Below are 15,435 nucleotides of genomic sequence, written 5' to 3' on the forward strand. Positions count from 1 at the left end.
TCATAACATGGGTAAACTTACTGAAATATTTTTACAATTTTATTAGAGGTTTTAATTCACTGCTTTATCTCTGTTAGACTGCAAAATAGCTTTAAATATTCAAGTGGTAATTAATGACTCTTTTATGTTGCAAATCAAACATTTTCATCTGTGCGCTGATGGAGTAACAGTGAGAAAGGATTTAAAGAATAATTGTTTCTCCCTATTCCACATTGTTGACCAGTGTTTTTACCTTAAATTTTGGGAGTGGGTTTGTGTTCCTTGCCTAGTGGGCTACCACTCAGTGTGGACGTTTGCTGTCTTTCTGGAGGTCAGGATTTTTTGACATGTTTTTTGCCAGAGACATTCCCGACTAGATGGAAAGTCTTTGAATGTGGAATTTTTGCTTGAGTGCAAAATAATAAAAAGCATGTGTATGTTAAGAAAGGATCAGCCTAATGGCAAATGAACATTGGCTTACATTAATATTCTATTACAGTAAAAACTTCTATTTAATAATTTTCTCCAGGCTCTTTTCCCCCAGAATTTCACATATTTTTCTAAATGGCATGCCAACCTAAAGAAAGTGTATATGATACATTTGATTTATGTTAAGTCAATAGTGTGCGGAAGCCATTTAAAATTGCATTTTGAATATAGAAATATAAACCCAAGGAAACACGTATAGTATCATATATTGAGAAGGACAAAATGTGTTAGCTTTTCAGGGGCTGAAGTGCCTTGCAAACATTATTCTATTGAGAAGATATTTTTAAAATGTGGCATTGCACATCAAATGGCAAAAAAAAGCAAGTACGGACCCCAAATTAAGCTGTTGCTGAAGACTTCACAGAACAAGTTTTTCCTTCTGTCATTACTGAGAAAGGAGTCGGTGAGAGCTGCCCCTGAGAAACATTCACAAAGGGCCTGACAGATTCTTGATTGGAAGCCACATCAGCCACCTGTGTTGTTCTATGGCACTGATTAATACTGGTCTTGGTGACATTTATGTATCAGAGCAATAAGCTAAACAGGAAACAATTTATGTCACCTAAAGCTTTTTAACAAATCGATGCAACTATTTGTAATTGCTTGTTTCACAAGATTAAAAGTGCTCAGGCCTGATCTTCGCCCACGGATTTGTGGTCAACCTGACCTGTGCTTCCGTTGTTTAAAAAAAAAGGGAAAAAAAGTAGTGTTAGTGATGAGCACGAACTTCCATCAAGTAATCCATATTGCTAATATTTCTGGAATTTTAATGTAGTTACAATTTATAGCCGATCAAATGTGGTTACCTAAATTGCTGTTGCTAGTAGACAGTTTAACTGTCTTTATTAATTACAGTATAATTTAATGTTTGAGTACCAGCACTTGTAGTGGTCATTTTTACAGCTCGAGCAGTTATCTGCCTTATGACGAGCCATTTTAGCATTTTCAATGGAAATTTGTTAATATGATGAGTGATAAAAATGTCACATGCTGGTAAATAATGATTATTGCTTTGGCTGAAATTAATTCTTGAAAGGCCGGTTACCTTCAAATTAACATTATAACTTAAAGATTGTCGTTTTCTTTCCCTATATTCTTGGTATAGATGCCCCCACCAAAAAAGACCACCAATAACTTCAAATGCATAAATGGTATGTGTATATGTGTGTGTGCGTGTGTGTGTGTGTGTGTGTGTGTGTATGTATTACTGTAAATACCAATATATATGTGACTTTGCAGAGTGGAAATAAGATGACACAGAATTGTTTATTCAAAAAATGAAAGTTTAAAAATAAATACAAGTAGATTATATTAGAGTGGTTTCCTAATCCAAATATTGTTTCATGGTTAAACCAGTATTTTTGTATTTAACTTCCCTCCAATGTGAATTGTCTCAAACCTTTCATCAGTCAATGCCTTAAATCAAAGTTTGAGGCCCAACTTTATTAGAATGAATATTTTTATTTGACTTAGCTACAATGAAGATAAAAGATAATTGTAACTGTAACTTTCTATATAAATATGTAGTATCAGTATAGAATCTAGCAAGAAAGGCTAATTATTTATCTTTTGAGGAAGGTAAAGGACAGGTGGTTGTATCATGAAGCTGCCTATCTTGGTGTCAAATTGGTCTTAACAGTTTATGTTCTTTATAGCAAGGCCTCTATTTAAAAGAACCATTATTTTAAGTTTGCTGCCTTGTATTTCTGAAGGGCAAGCCTGAAATAATGTAAGCATATTCCTGTTTTAGAACAATTCCTTAAATAGTTAAAAACTCACTTACATAAGTGCTTCAGCTTATTATAATAAAAGTACGTATCTACTTTGTGTATGTTGTAACCAGTATTTATGCTAAAGCCTCATAATTAAGGAAATTTCAATTAACCCTGATAGTGTATTTTTGCACTTGATCTTAGCCAAAAGGCCAAGAAGCGATTTGATAGTGTATTTTTGGTGGCCAGGTGAGAATTAAATGGTTTACTAATTATCAGACTGAGGGTTTCTAGACTGTGGCCGATGAAAAGAGGATCCTCCTTTGAAACTTACGGGCAAAACCCATTTGTAAAGAGGAAAGGCAAAACTTTCCTAATAGGGCTTTCCTCCAACCAATGCTAGGAAAGGACATTTACACTGCTCCTCAGCAACAGTGGGCATTTTGCTGAATAAAGACTGCAAGGCTAATTTTCAAACCATCAAGCATTATGTGCTTGAAATTACATGTGTGAAACAGTTTTTACATTAACGTGTGTTTGGCTGCTTAAAGCACTACTTTGTGTATATTGGCAATTTAATTTGTGCTGAAAGATGTTCTAATCATTAGTCTTTAGAATACATATGATAAATAATACTAAAGAGCAATAGCAATGTTCTTCTGAAGGTATATTAAAAATAAAATCTCAACCAAGATGGGTTTTCTTGGGACATTCAGGTACTAGAGTTCTGCTCTTTTCTCCAGTGAATATAGTTATCTAGCATACTTTTGATAGAATATTTTTATAAAATCATTTGTTCTAATCTAAGGATTTATCATTATATGCAAAAAGATTTCTTGATGAGAATATTATAGATGGTGCATGTTTTTGACATTAGCATTTTATTTGGATGACTAATCTTGCAGATGTGAAATTTTAATGAATTATTCATGAAATTGCTTTCTTCTGAAATTTTAGTTTGCTTTTAATGGTAGTTATTAAACATTTTGTTTTTCTTTATAAAATTTGATGAAGAGAAATAAGAGTGTGCTGCTTCAAGTGAACAGAGAACCCCCCTTTCTCTCTTCCCTTCCCAATTCTCTTAAGTGGATACCTTCACTTGGAAATCTTATCCTGACGATAAAAGCTTTAGCCTTCCCCGATGAGGAAAGCTTTTACTTACGATTGATTTTAATTCTGTGCTGGAAGCAGCTGGTGTGATAAACCTATGGCATATGCTTAACATCCAGTCTCAGCAGGTCAGAAGGGGGAAAAAACTTAGGCTGTGGCGACTTTGACTACCAGTGTGAACAACCAGCATTTTTATTGCATTTGAGAATGCTATAATGTCAGTAATTAGTACTGACTACACCACATTTTTTTTATTGTCTGTATCCAGACATGGAATGATGGAATTACAGTTGATGTCAAGGAATGGGTTTCTTTTATGCCTTATCAAAACAAAACAAAACAAAACGAAACAAAACAAAACAGTTCCTGTTACTGGCAGCACATATACACGAAGCACCATGCTGACGGTCCAGACTTCGCCATCTCCATCAAGGCTTAGGGAGAACAGAGATTGCATGGGCTATGCTGGGCCCGTGAGATGCCTTTAGGATTGTAAATCTCATTCTTAGGATACAAGTGCAAAAATGAATATATCCAAAATATCAGAAGGGTTTGCCATTTACCAGAAGGTACCCAAAAGATTCAAAATCCTTGTAAGTCGAGTCAGCTTTGTGCCCTTGGAAACAGAGTTTGGCTGGACTGTTGCAAGAAAAGGAAATGAAGTATTTTTGTAATTTTGAATTTTTTGGTGATTAAAAATCTAGTGATTTACACTAGATTAGACTCCAAGGTTTTCTTTATCAGGTCTGATGGGATGCAGGATGCAAGGAATATAATGTTAGAGCTGTCTGAGGGAGCAGGACTGGCAGTCACTTTTCAAGTAAATAACCCTTGAGAGTTCACTTTACTGCTGTCTAATATGGCAGCCTAACTCATCTTCTATGGACAGATTCTAGGGACAAGTAGGATGGATCCTCATTCCTGACAGTGCATTTACCTCATACAGGGGACTGTCTCCTTAATGTACGCGTTTCTCTGAGAAAAAAAAAAGGGTAACATTGTCTTTACATCTTGGCACCTTGTACAGTTTTTTTTGTATACAAAAGTTCAACACTCCCCATTAACCACTACTTCACTGATAAACTTTGAAAGTGTGATCTTGGAATTTCATCATGCAAAATATTTACTGCAGCAGAAGAAAACATTTTAAACAATATTTTTTTCTCTTTTCAGATGTATGAACTTGTTTAAAGATAGCCAGGAAGGCAGTGGTAGGATAAACACAAGGGAGAGGAATGTATAAAAAAAGATTAGATCATATACACACTCACACTCACACTCACACGCACACACACACAAACCTGTACAAAATGCTCCAATCAATGAGAACAGGAAAAAAAAAATCTGTCAACTATGTTACAATTTAAAGAAAAAAAAGGGAGTTTCTCCCTCCACATGTCAGGAAATGTCATCCAATATTCTTAAAGCAAGAATAACTAAATAAAATACATGTGCAGCATATTCTGCAATTCCATTACATACAGTAGTTTTTTTCCAAAGATATTTTTTTAGTATTGTTAATATAAAGCAGTTGCACAAAAAGCAAAGGTGTTTTGACAAACAGGTGTATGCATTTATTCCTTTTTAGGAACAGTATCTAAAAAAAGAACCGCCCTCCACCCTCCCCCCCAAAAAGACAAAGATTCACACAGACACAGTGGGATATATGTACAACATAATAAACCCCATCCTAAAGAAGCGACTGGAATACCCCCAAGGGATACAGAATCAGAATTGTAAAAATCATAGTGAAGTTTTCTTGCTGTAAAGCCTGAGAAAATTTTTTTTCAGTTGGTTCTTCTGCAAGGCTGTGATGCCTGCAAAGATGTGTAAAGTCTAATTTTCTTTTTTTGCTACAGTCTTTAGACTAAGCATGCAAGACATACGACTAAGTGCAACTGAGTGAAATGTATTTTTTAAAAATTTTAATCATTCCCTAAAGGTTGAACTGAGGTATGCGTACTAACAGTTTCTCATGCTGTTATCTTTACTCATGTCTAGCTACACATGCTGAGAATGAACTAATCTACCAGATTTTTATCCTCTTTTGAATACCAAACTAACCAGCAACCACTCAGTTTAGAAGCACAGGGCCCCCTTCCCATGACCCTGTCTGGCTACTGCCTGCACATCATGAAGCTGCCTGCAGAAGTTTAAAAGAAGTCGCAAGTGACCACAGACTGCCCTTGATATAGAAAGCAGAGTAAAGCTTCAAAAGCAACTGCAAAAGACATTTTTGTACCAAGCTTATGAGTGAATGGGAGTGTTACTTTTTCTTTTTTAAAAAATTAAAAATGCTGACCAAAGCCTAATCTGAAAACAAAACAAGGACAGGAAAGAAAACAAAACAAAACAGAATCGCAAACTGGAGGATATATGCGAAGATAAGCCAAAATTGATGCAGTGATCACATCACAGTCCTTAAACAAAAGTGGCATACAATCATTCTAAAGGTTTTAATTCTAGAAATACTATTATGTGGTCTAGTTCAATCACAAAAGCTTTTCTGTTCTTTCCAAATTTCATCTTTACTATCTATACCTAATTTTCAGTGAGATACATTCATTTTTTTTTTCTTTGATATGGGACTCCTTTCCTTCTGTGCAACTGTAATACTGTATCCTATTTTTATCTTCAGTAGCCCCAGAGTTTTCTCTGTATAAGGCTGAGTTTTGGTCTCTAAAGAGGTACCGAAAAAAGACGAAACTACTAGAAAAAAGTAACAACTTTGGTTCCATTACCTACTTGGTCTTCTGAAATTACTCTAGGATGAAGGAGCAGTTCTCTTTCTCAGGTTAGCAATAGCCTACAGCTCATCATTTGCCTCTAAATTCTCTCGCCTCCTTTGATCAACAATAAGAGGATATTTGGCTTCATCAGATAAAGCATAAAACAGAACATAATTTACCTTTGTGTAATATCTTTGGTAATTTTAGAAATAAAAGGTACAAGGTATATAAATTAAGCTCCAAAAGGCTCTCGAACTAAAAACAAAAGCTAGAGTCCTAGATAAATAAATGTGAGGGTAGTGGGTGCGAAGTGGAAGTGTGGATGGGTTGGAAGGACTGAGGTTGTACTGACCCAGAACCGTCAAGTTCCGCAGGCCCTGTCAGGTTCCCCAGAAGCCCATGGCTGACAGGAGCCTCTATCTGATATTCTCTGTTACTTTCTGATACTGGGGTGGTGTGAAAATATTGCATAACAAACTGAACTGCAGTACCGAATTTGCACATTTATAACGAACACTTTCGCATTGCTGAACTCAGTCCTCATTAACTCCCATAACAAGTTCAATCTGAAGTCTAATTTGCATTCAAACAGATTAACGCCACCAAGCAGGTCTGAAATGATGTATAAACTCAGTGCTGTCAGCAAAGTTGCTTGGGGAAGTTGGCTTTTGGTCCTTTTGCAAACAAAGCAACCCTCACTAGTTACCCTCACGGTGTTACAACAGAGTCTGCGGCCCTCCCCAGAGGGTTATAGGAGGGAGAACCTTCCGAGGACCTAACATCAGTCTGATGATTAGGGTTTTTATATTTCTTCACTCTGGTGCTGCCTATGTTTCCTTGTGCTGGTAGAATGCTGTGGCATTTCTTTCAAACGATGATTACTATAAAAAAAAAAAAAGGAAAATCTGAAAATTCCCTTGCCACCCCCAATACTGCTTTGTGGAATGAGTCTGCATTGTTCCTAGTGTGTGTCTCAATTTTTTTTTCTGTCATTCATTCTCTTTCTGGCAGGACGTCACGCTTGTGTGAGAGGACCTTCATGTGTAGAGAGAGTGCAGCATTTGGGACCTTTTAGAAAAAGACCAAAACGGAATGTTTTCTGACTTTAGAGAAACGTGGTGATGTCTGTAGGAGAATGGAATGAGTGACAGAAAACTACAAACGAGAAATGACATTCAGCTTTGTATAATAAAAACACCTATTAACATTCATCACAAGGTACAGAAAACTTTAAGCCTCCAAGAGGCCATGGGCCCAAGTGGAGGCCTGAGGTCAGAACTTAAAATGGTATAGTGGAAGCAAAAAAAAAAAAAAAAAAAAAAAAGCAATACATTAAAAAGTTTGGGATAATTATTTTTTTCACCCCTCCCCCCCAACACACACACAAAGGCCTTCCCCATCCCAACTGGAAGCAAAAAAAAAAAAAAAAAAAAAAAAAAAAACAGGAGTAAAGGCAGTGATAATCAACATGCAGTACTGTGCAAATAGGTCGTCCATTGGAATCCTTAAATTCTGGGCAAAGGCTTGGTCTGCAGCTTAGGTGCACAAGCTCAGTCGGGTGTCCTCAGAGTCCAGCATTGGCAGGACTACAGTTCAAAGTCTGCTGCTAAAAGTAAATCAGTTTAGCAAATTTACAACACTGATGTTGACTGTTAAGAGAGGAAAATCCCAAGTACCAAACAAGTCCATCCAATGCACAGAGTACAAATTCCTTTTTTCAACAAAAAGTAGAAAAATCAAAAATACTCCCAAATGGGATTCTTGATGGCACTAAGAGTTAACACACTTCAGAGTTGTCAAAATGTAGTGAAAATCCTCCAGACTGTACAACAAATGGAGAACAATTTCACTGCTGACTTTTTGACGTGTTTTGTTTTACTTTTTTTCCCCCCAATCTTCATTCTTGGGGTCGACCCGCCCAGATGTTCACTCTATGTCCTCGTTTACTGCTTCGTCTTCATAATCTCTGTCATGGTCAAAATCTGGACTGTGGTTGGCTGTTGTCACTAAGGACAGAGGCCCTTCAGCTTCCTCTGGGTCAAGGGGTTCTTCTTTGACGTGTACAGGATGCCTGGAGAAACAAACAGAGGTTCAGAGGGGGCATTTCCCAGCCCAATGCACCCCTGGTGTTTGAGGCAACCTAAAAGTCACACTGTACAGCTGCACTGTCCAGTATGAGAGCCCCTGGCCACAAGTGCCTTCTTTTCTCAGTTGCATGAGCCCCATTTCAAGTGCTCAAGGGCCACATGTGGCCAGTAGCTTCCATGCTGGAGAGCCCAGAGATAGCATATTTGCATGAATTCACAAAGTTCTTCTGGACAGGGCTAGAGCGCATGAACTCTGGAAGAAGCTGGCCTCTCCTCCCCAGTGGCAGTTCTCCTGTTTTACTGCATGCCCTCATCACCTGAGGACCTTGTTAAAATGCAGTGTTGAAAGCAGCAGGCTGTGGGGTAGGCCCGAGACTCTGCATTTCACATGAGCAGTCTGGTGCTGCTGCTGGTCCTCAGACCACACACTTTGAACACCAGATAAGAGGCCCCTTTGTGGCATCCTAGGTGGATGAATACCAATCTTCAAATAATTGCGTGAAACGAGAATCTGTAATATAGAGCTAGTTTGTGGGGAACACTGAGTGCAGAGGCTGGGCTAATCGTGGCTTGCTGTGTGTTCTGCTTTGCTAGTTAACATGCAGAACCTGTGAAAGAACTCTCCAGAGGACGACCCCAAGCGAGGTTCTATCATTAATCAACTTCAAGCAAACACAGCAAAGAGACACCATGATACATGCTTGAAACTCCAAATTAATGCATATTTTTACAAACTGTCAATAAGGCAAGAAAAGCCCTGCCAGGAAACACAAACGGAGAGGAAAAGGCTCGCTCAACACAACAATATGATAAGAAAGCAGAGCCCCAATCAGAATAATAACGCTGTCAGCTGTAAACAAGGCAAAACATGAGCCCCGGCTGGTAGCGGCCACAGGACGCGCGCAGCTGCGATGAGATCTGCCAACTTTCTCATTACAGACCAGCGCATTGGTTCACGCGAACGGGGTGATCACACAAAACCACTCTGATAACAATTGAGAAATGTTGTGCGTAAATCATATTTACAACGGATCCTTTGCAAATACAAATTACTTTCTGTTGCAGGGCTTTTGATATGTAAAAGAACCATTCAAGTTAAAATGCTCCCATCTCTGGGACAGGCTGTAGAAGAGGGGATTTTTTTTTTTTAATTGACATTATCAAGTATTAGTAATAAGAGGTGGTCCTGGGAATGGTTGGTTTCCTAAATAATTGATGCTGTATGCAAACCCCAAAGGCCCCTTGAACCATTTAAAAACAAACAGGAGTGCTTTGGACTGCCCTTGAAGATGTGAACGAACCTTCAGAATCAATTGACTCTAAAATTAGTGCAGCGAACAGAGTTTGGGCGGCTAGATGTCAGATAAATAGCTTTAAAAAATCATGCCCATATTCTTAAAAACTACTTGCAAAACAAAATGGTGCAAAGTTGTTCTACAGTAATTTTTTACATGTGGCTCTCCATCTATTTTTAATTTTTAATAGTCTTATCTGTTTCTGCAATCAGACCCAGGACTGCCACATGATTTGCAAAGCCCAGTGCAAAGTGAAAATGCAGGGTCCCTGGTGCAAAAATTAAGAATTTCAAGAGAGGAACAGAATATTAAAACAAGCGACATGTCCTCCTAAGCACGGGGTGCTGCATGATTGCACATGTCACACACCTGTGTGGCTCATCCTGCTAGGGTCCCTGACATTCTTCTGGGATCAACTAAGTGTCTAGGTTATTATTCCGTAAAAAACAAACTAATAAACTGTTAATTAAGGTTAGTTTTCACTTTTGCCTGTCTTCCTACTGCAAGTCATATTTTATGTTAGACACAGCACGTATATTTATTTTGTTAGCTTTTTAGTTATAACTTTTATGGTTATGCAAGCATACTCTGTTTTAACATATGTCGGTCCCTAACTACTGGGCCTCTCTGTTCATCTCTTGTCCCCCGTTTCACTGTTTGCATAGCATACTAACCATTTTTATCCATTAATCTTTCTACTTCTGTTGATTTACCTCTTTAGATAAATTTCTAAGGAAGGAATTCTTGGAGGAGCAAAGGCCAAAACATCTTTATGGTTCTTCTGATTTATTGTGATATTAATTTCCAAAGGGGCTGTATCAACTGAAAATCTCATCAGTATTCAGCATCATTTTTTAAAAATTTGTTGCTTAGCCCGTTTGGCTTATATGCAGGTTATTTTAAACCATGTTTCTTGGATTATTAACAACATGGACCACTTTAGGTTTCACTGTAGAGAATCATTACTTCATAAATTACTTCCTGTCTCCACTAACTGCGTGGTTTTAGTAATAGCCACTGGATAGGAATCTTTGTTTTATTTAGCCATGTGCTGAGGCTCAAATGTTATTTTCTAGATTAACAGTTTCCTACTTTTATTATTTTTATGCTATCAGACTTATTAATCTTTTTAGGCTTATAAACTGGAATCTGATGATATAAGGTAATATAGAGCTTTGGGCGAGGATGAGGATGGGACTTCTTAAAGCAAAATAGAATAGTCTTAATGAAATTCTTGCTTTATAATTTTAGACGGTAATAGATGTTTTGTTAAGCTGGGCACAACAGCAGCAAAAAAGACCCAGATACTTGGAAAGTCTCCACAAAACAGAGTTCACAACATCAGAGAATATTTTGTTTTCCCCCAAATTCACTGATTACTTACAAACATAAAGATAGGCAATGGCCCTGTCAAGCTGGCTAGCTGTATCTGAGTGCTTGACACGGGATGGGTCTCCAACAAATGTTAAGAGCTACACCCACTGTGTGACAACTAGGTTAGATAGCAAGGCAAGGCCCTGACAACTCCAGAAACATGAAATCCAATCTCGGCCCATTTCTTGGATTGAGCGGATACCCTGCATGTAGCAAACGTAATAGAGGTATAGTGTCTCAGGAAACTAATGGATTCTCATATAAAAAGCAACTATTTAAGACAGTGCTTCCTAGAAAATGGGGCTTATGATGTACATTTTGTCTCAAGGAGCCTTCACACACCCTGCCCCATCACCCCTTCTCTCCAACATCCACTTCCGAAAAAGCTACCAGTGAATAACTGTGCAAGGCCACTCATTCCCCTTCCCCTTACATCTGAGTAATTCCTTTGTTTAGCTACTCTGGGAACACAAGGGTTTTTAAATGAAGCTGACTAGTGTTTTAAAGGCATTGTGTTCTAGGGGTGCATGACAGCATGGAGTATTTTGCTTTGTAGCTCCTTTAGCTCCTATCAGTATAAAAGTGTAATGCCCCAAAGCCATAACTGTGTGACTACTTTCTAATGCTGGAAAAGAGAAACAAATTGTAGTGGTATGTGAGTGTCACAGAAAGCATAAGTATGAAGAGTTGTTTCAAAACTGGGTACTTGCAAGGCTGCCATCTTAACGAGGCCCTGTAAGACTTGCCATAAAGTTTATGGCTTGATTTATTCCAATAGACTGGAACAGTTAAAAAACAATTTGCATCATAGCAGGGTAATACATTTGGGACAAGGAGAGAAACTATGTCATTTATAGAATTCGCTTAATAGAAGTATAGGGTCAAAAAGAGTAACCATCTAGGACACTAACAGCAGGCACGGAATTACATTTAGCAGACGGTGTAATCCTAAGATTTGAGCAACACATTTTGTCATCTTTGTACAGGGTTTCTTTCTTTCCTTTCTAAAAAACTTAGTTGAGAACTCTGTTTCATTTAAAATTATGAAGCCTGCTGTAAAATAGGATTTTTTGTAACACTGGGGGTTAATTCAAAGTTGTTAAATGAACTCATAGTTGACTTTATTATGTCCAGTAAAATTAGCATGATTCTAAAGTGTTTCCTGTGAAATTTCTATCCAAATAATTTTTTTTTCTTTCTAGTGGTCTTTTGTACTAAATAACAGAAGAAATAATCTTTTCTGTTCAGTAACTTCAGACATTTATTTGCTCTAATGAATATTTCAAGTAGCTCATACGCCAATTTACATTTTCTCTGAACTTCCTTACTATGTAAGTACTCCTGCCATGAGCATGATTTAAAGATTAATGTAAGTGTGAACATAACAATAAAGTCAGAAACACCAGGTTGCTTTAGTAAGGATGAAATATGACAGCATTACTGTGAAAGATAAACACTTTCTTAAAATGTTGTGAAGTAAATGCTGAGAGACTTGTTCATATAAATTAAAAATTATTATTTCCATCTTTAAAGATCCCTTTCAAAGCTCTCTGGGCATGAAATGCAAATGCCAGAAAATCAAATTTCAGATTCCCCTGTACCCTCCAATTATGCTGGCAGATAATGTTTTTTTCTTTGTCATTAGATGCCAATTCATTCTGTTCCTAATTGCTACAGGTCATATTTTCCATTCCTATCACTCAAATTATCTTAAAATAAGATGCTGGTCAGTAATTCAGAATGTATAGACAGTGGCCTATTCCAGGAGCTGACAGTATTACAAGCATGAATTGGTTTATTCACTTAAGATGGGCCACGGTTTTGCAGGAATGCACTAAAAGGGAGAGACTGTCATTCCACAGCATCCCCTGCAAATCAAATCATTTGGAATGACGTGGTTTCTTTTCTGTTTTAGAAATGTTCATGTAAGAGAGCAGGGTTATTACAGTGGTACTGAATCTCTCCTGTGACCCACTCACGAGGATGGCACAGCCTGGTGGCCTTCAGCTTCCTGTGGTTTGCTTGGTCCTGGTGGCATTCACATGCAGTATGGGTCACCGTCGGCCATCACTTCATGTAGTTATATGTGCACTCATTACACTGCCGTCTGCTGCTATAATGCTCCTATTAATTTTCCTTTTGATATTTTAAGAGCAATCTATAAATCATGCTGCCTTTCATTTGTGCCATCATTAATGCTTGGTAATGACGCTGCAGCATCGTGTTCGCGCTATTAAACTTAGCACACAACCGAGTAAACAAGCATCTTTTTCTTTCTGCTGGGTTCAGCATGCCTGATCATTGAATCAATTGCAAGCTTTTCCAGATATGTGTATTAAATTTTGGAGAGAACTACAGTGAGGTTTACAAAATGGCCTGAGATATAAAGCAGAGAAAAAAGAGCAAACACGTTTTCTGTTTTATTGCTGTGTGCACTTCTAGGTTAGATGAAGCTGATTACTTTTATGGGAAAATTAACAAATAATCCTTTTATTTACTAACATTTCTAGAAGCACAAACTTCTTCCTGGGTTCCAGGAAATCAGGAGCTATAGGAAAGGTGTGTGTGTGTGTGTGTGTGTGTGTGTGTGTGTGTATATATATATATATATGAGAGAGAGAGAGAGAGAGAGAGAGAGAGAGAGAGAGAGAGAGAGAGAGAGAGATTGTGTGCATACAAAACAGGAAGCTTGGGGTCTGATGCCGAGACCACTTGGGCAAATAATACTCACACAGGTTGCATAGGGGATCTGCCTGGACTGCTGTCGCTCTCATTGCTGTTTGTGTGCTCCATGGCCCCATTCAGCTCCTCCCGTATGGCGCTGGCTAAGTTGCCCAGAGTGGGATTTCCCATGGAAGCAGTAGTGTATAGAGGTATACTGTTCTCAGCCATCGAAGCCTGCCATCAACCAGGAGAAAACTTATGAAGACACAGGGTATGCAAGACAAGGAAGCTATGAATTATGGGTGTATTCAATAATCTTCAGTTTAAATTCACTGTAGCATGGCTGGCAAACACAAATTTCAAAGAGGTGTAGAAGGATACTGCTTTAAAAGTGACTCGTGCACATGCCCCAAGCATGGTTTTGGTTTTACAAAGCTAACTGGAGGAAGCAAAGTGCCCTTTGGGAGTAAATACTGAATTTGGTCATGCTTGGCACAGTCACATGGCTTAGACAGGGGTATTTAGGAGATTTATATCTGATTCCTTGAGGAACTGAATATTTCTAGATCATAGAGAAATATAATGGAATTTTCATTTCTTTATCCATTTTGATGACTCTACTATTGGATAGCGGAGATTTGATCAGATTATTCTAGCCATACTGCTCCAATTTATGGGAACTTCCATAAACATTTACCACTTAGATCCTATAGAAAAGGAAAAGATTATAGAATTGGAATCAATTTTTATCTCCCCCTATCATTTCCATTTGAATGATTTTTGAATCTGTTTAGTGAAATTTAAGAATACTTCTCAAAGTATTGAGGGTAACACTGTGTAATCTTTCAGATTCAGCAGTCACCTGGGATTTTAGGACTAAAGAAAAATCTCTGGCAAAAAGGGAGCTCTGAATCTTATTTCTTCTTGGTGCCTAAGCACATCCATATTAAAGGTGACAAAATCACTCCAAATGAGTGTCAGCAAAAAAAGTGTGAAATGGAAGGAAAAAACCCACCTACATTCTATGTTAGGTACTGTTTACTTCCTATCCTACCACCTTTGAGTAAAATGGCCAACCACCCAGCCTACAAAGGAGCCAGTAGTCAAATATACCACTGGACTAAAATGTTCGTATTTAATTTGTAAGTGATTGTAACACAGCGGCTTTTCATTTTCTTTAAGAGGACAGACTTTGAAAAACTGGCAGCTGTAATTAGACCAAGATTTATCAAAACTGTCCTAAACTATCCTCCTGCAGACTACACTATGCCTGGTTTTCCATCCAAGTAAGAAAAAAGTACAATCACAAGACAATCTGGCATGGTGGCTTCAATTGGCCATCATGCAAGAGTCCAAACTATTCTAGAAATCCTGGCAATAAAGAGAACGTATGAGCCAAATATGAAGAAAAAAAGGGAGCAAAGCTGGGCAGCAAGGTGTCTGCCTATTATGACAATTGCAGCCTCACTCACTGTACAAACTCCAAAGCCAAAAATACTTTCTAGAAATATGACCAGGTTAGGGCTTACACACTTAACCCGGTGTTGCCTAATAGATGATTTCAAAGCTGAGCCCTCTGCAAGCCCACAGCTTTTCCTTTCCTCCACTTTTGAATGTCTAACTCCCTGCTTTTAAAAAGTAAGGAAAATATCCTGTTTCTATTTCCCCACTTTCCTATTGTGTGTCAAATAATTTGCATTAAGTACTTTTTTCAATAGATCATTTATAAAGGAAATAAACCAGTTTTACAGTTTTGGGCAAAGCAGTTGGTGTAGTAATAATTATTATTACAAAGTGGTCACACTTCTCCCTTTCATGGAAACTCTGCTGGGACTGTTGTCAGCTGAGCTTCTTTCCACTGGAAATGCCACAGATCAACTCTCACAGGACCTGTCCTCTGTTGCACAGTCAGACTAGGGCAAAAGTGGGGCTGCAGCTAGCTTAATATTTTAGCAGATTCCAAAGTCAAAAATTGAGAAAGACAAAAGTGAAATGG

General features: G+C 38.0%; 1 protein-coding gene across 13 annotated transcripts in view; it reads right to left on the bottom strand.

The window, feature by feature from the left end:
- Nucleotides 1–4,389: 4,389 nt before the first annotated feature.
- The window catches only part of Foxp1 (forkhead box P1), a 471,410-nt gene continuing 460,364 nt past the window's right edge, over nt 4,390–15,435 (bottom strand). For all 13 annotated transcript variants that reach the window (XM_087181343.1, XM_087181341.1, XM_087181338.1 and 10 more), the window contains 2 exons: nt 13,507–13,673; nt 4,390–8,090 (listed from right to left, as the gene is read on the bottom strand). In XM_087181343.1, the coding sequence (XP_087037469.1) occupies nt 7,946–8,090; nt 13,507–13,673 (312 nt within the window). In that variant the 3' untranslated portion in view covers nt 4,390–7,945. The remainder of the gene's footprint in view (nt 8,091–13,506; nt 13,674–15,435) is intronic.

Source organism: Heterocephalus glaber, unplaced genomic scaffold (assembly GCF_053883595.1).
Source record: "Heterocephalus glaber isolate CG9 unplaced genomic scaffold, H.glaber_assembly_v1.0 deba00001472, whole genome shotgun sequence".
NCBI lineage: Eukaryota > Metazoa > Chordata > Mammalia > Rodentia > Bathyergidae > Heterocephalus > Heterocephalus glaber.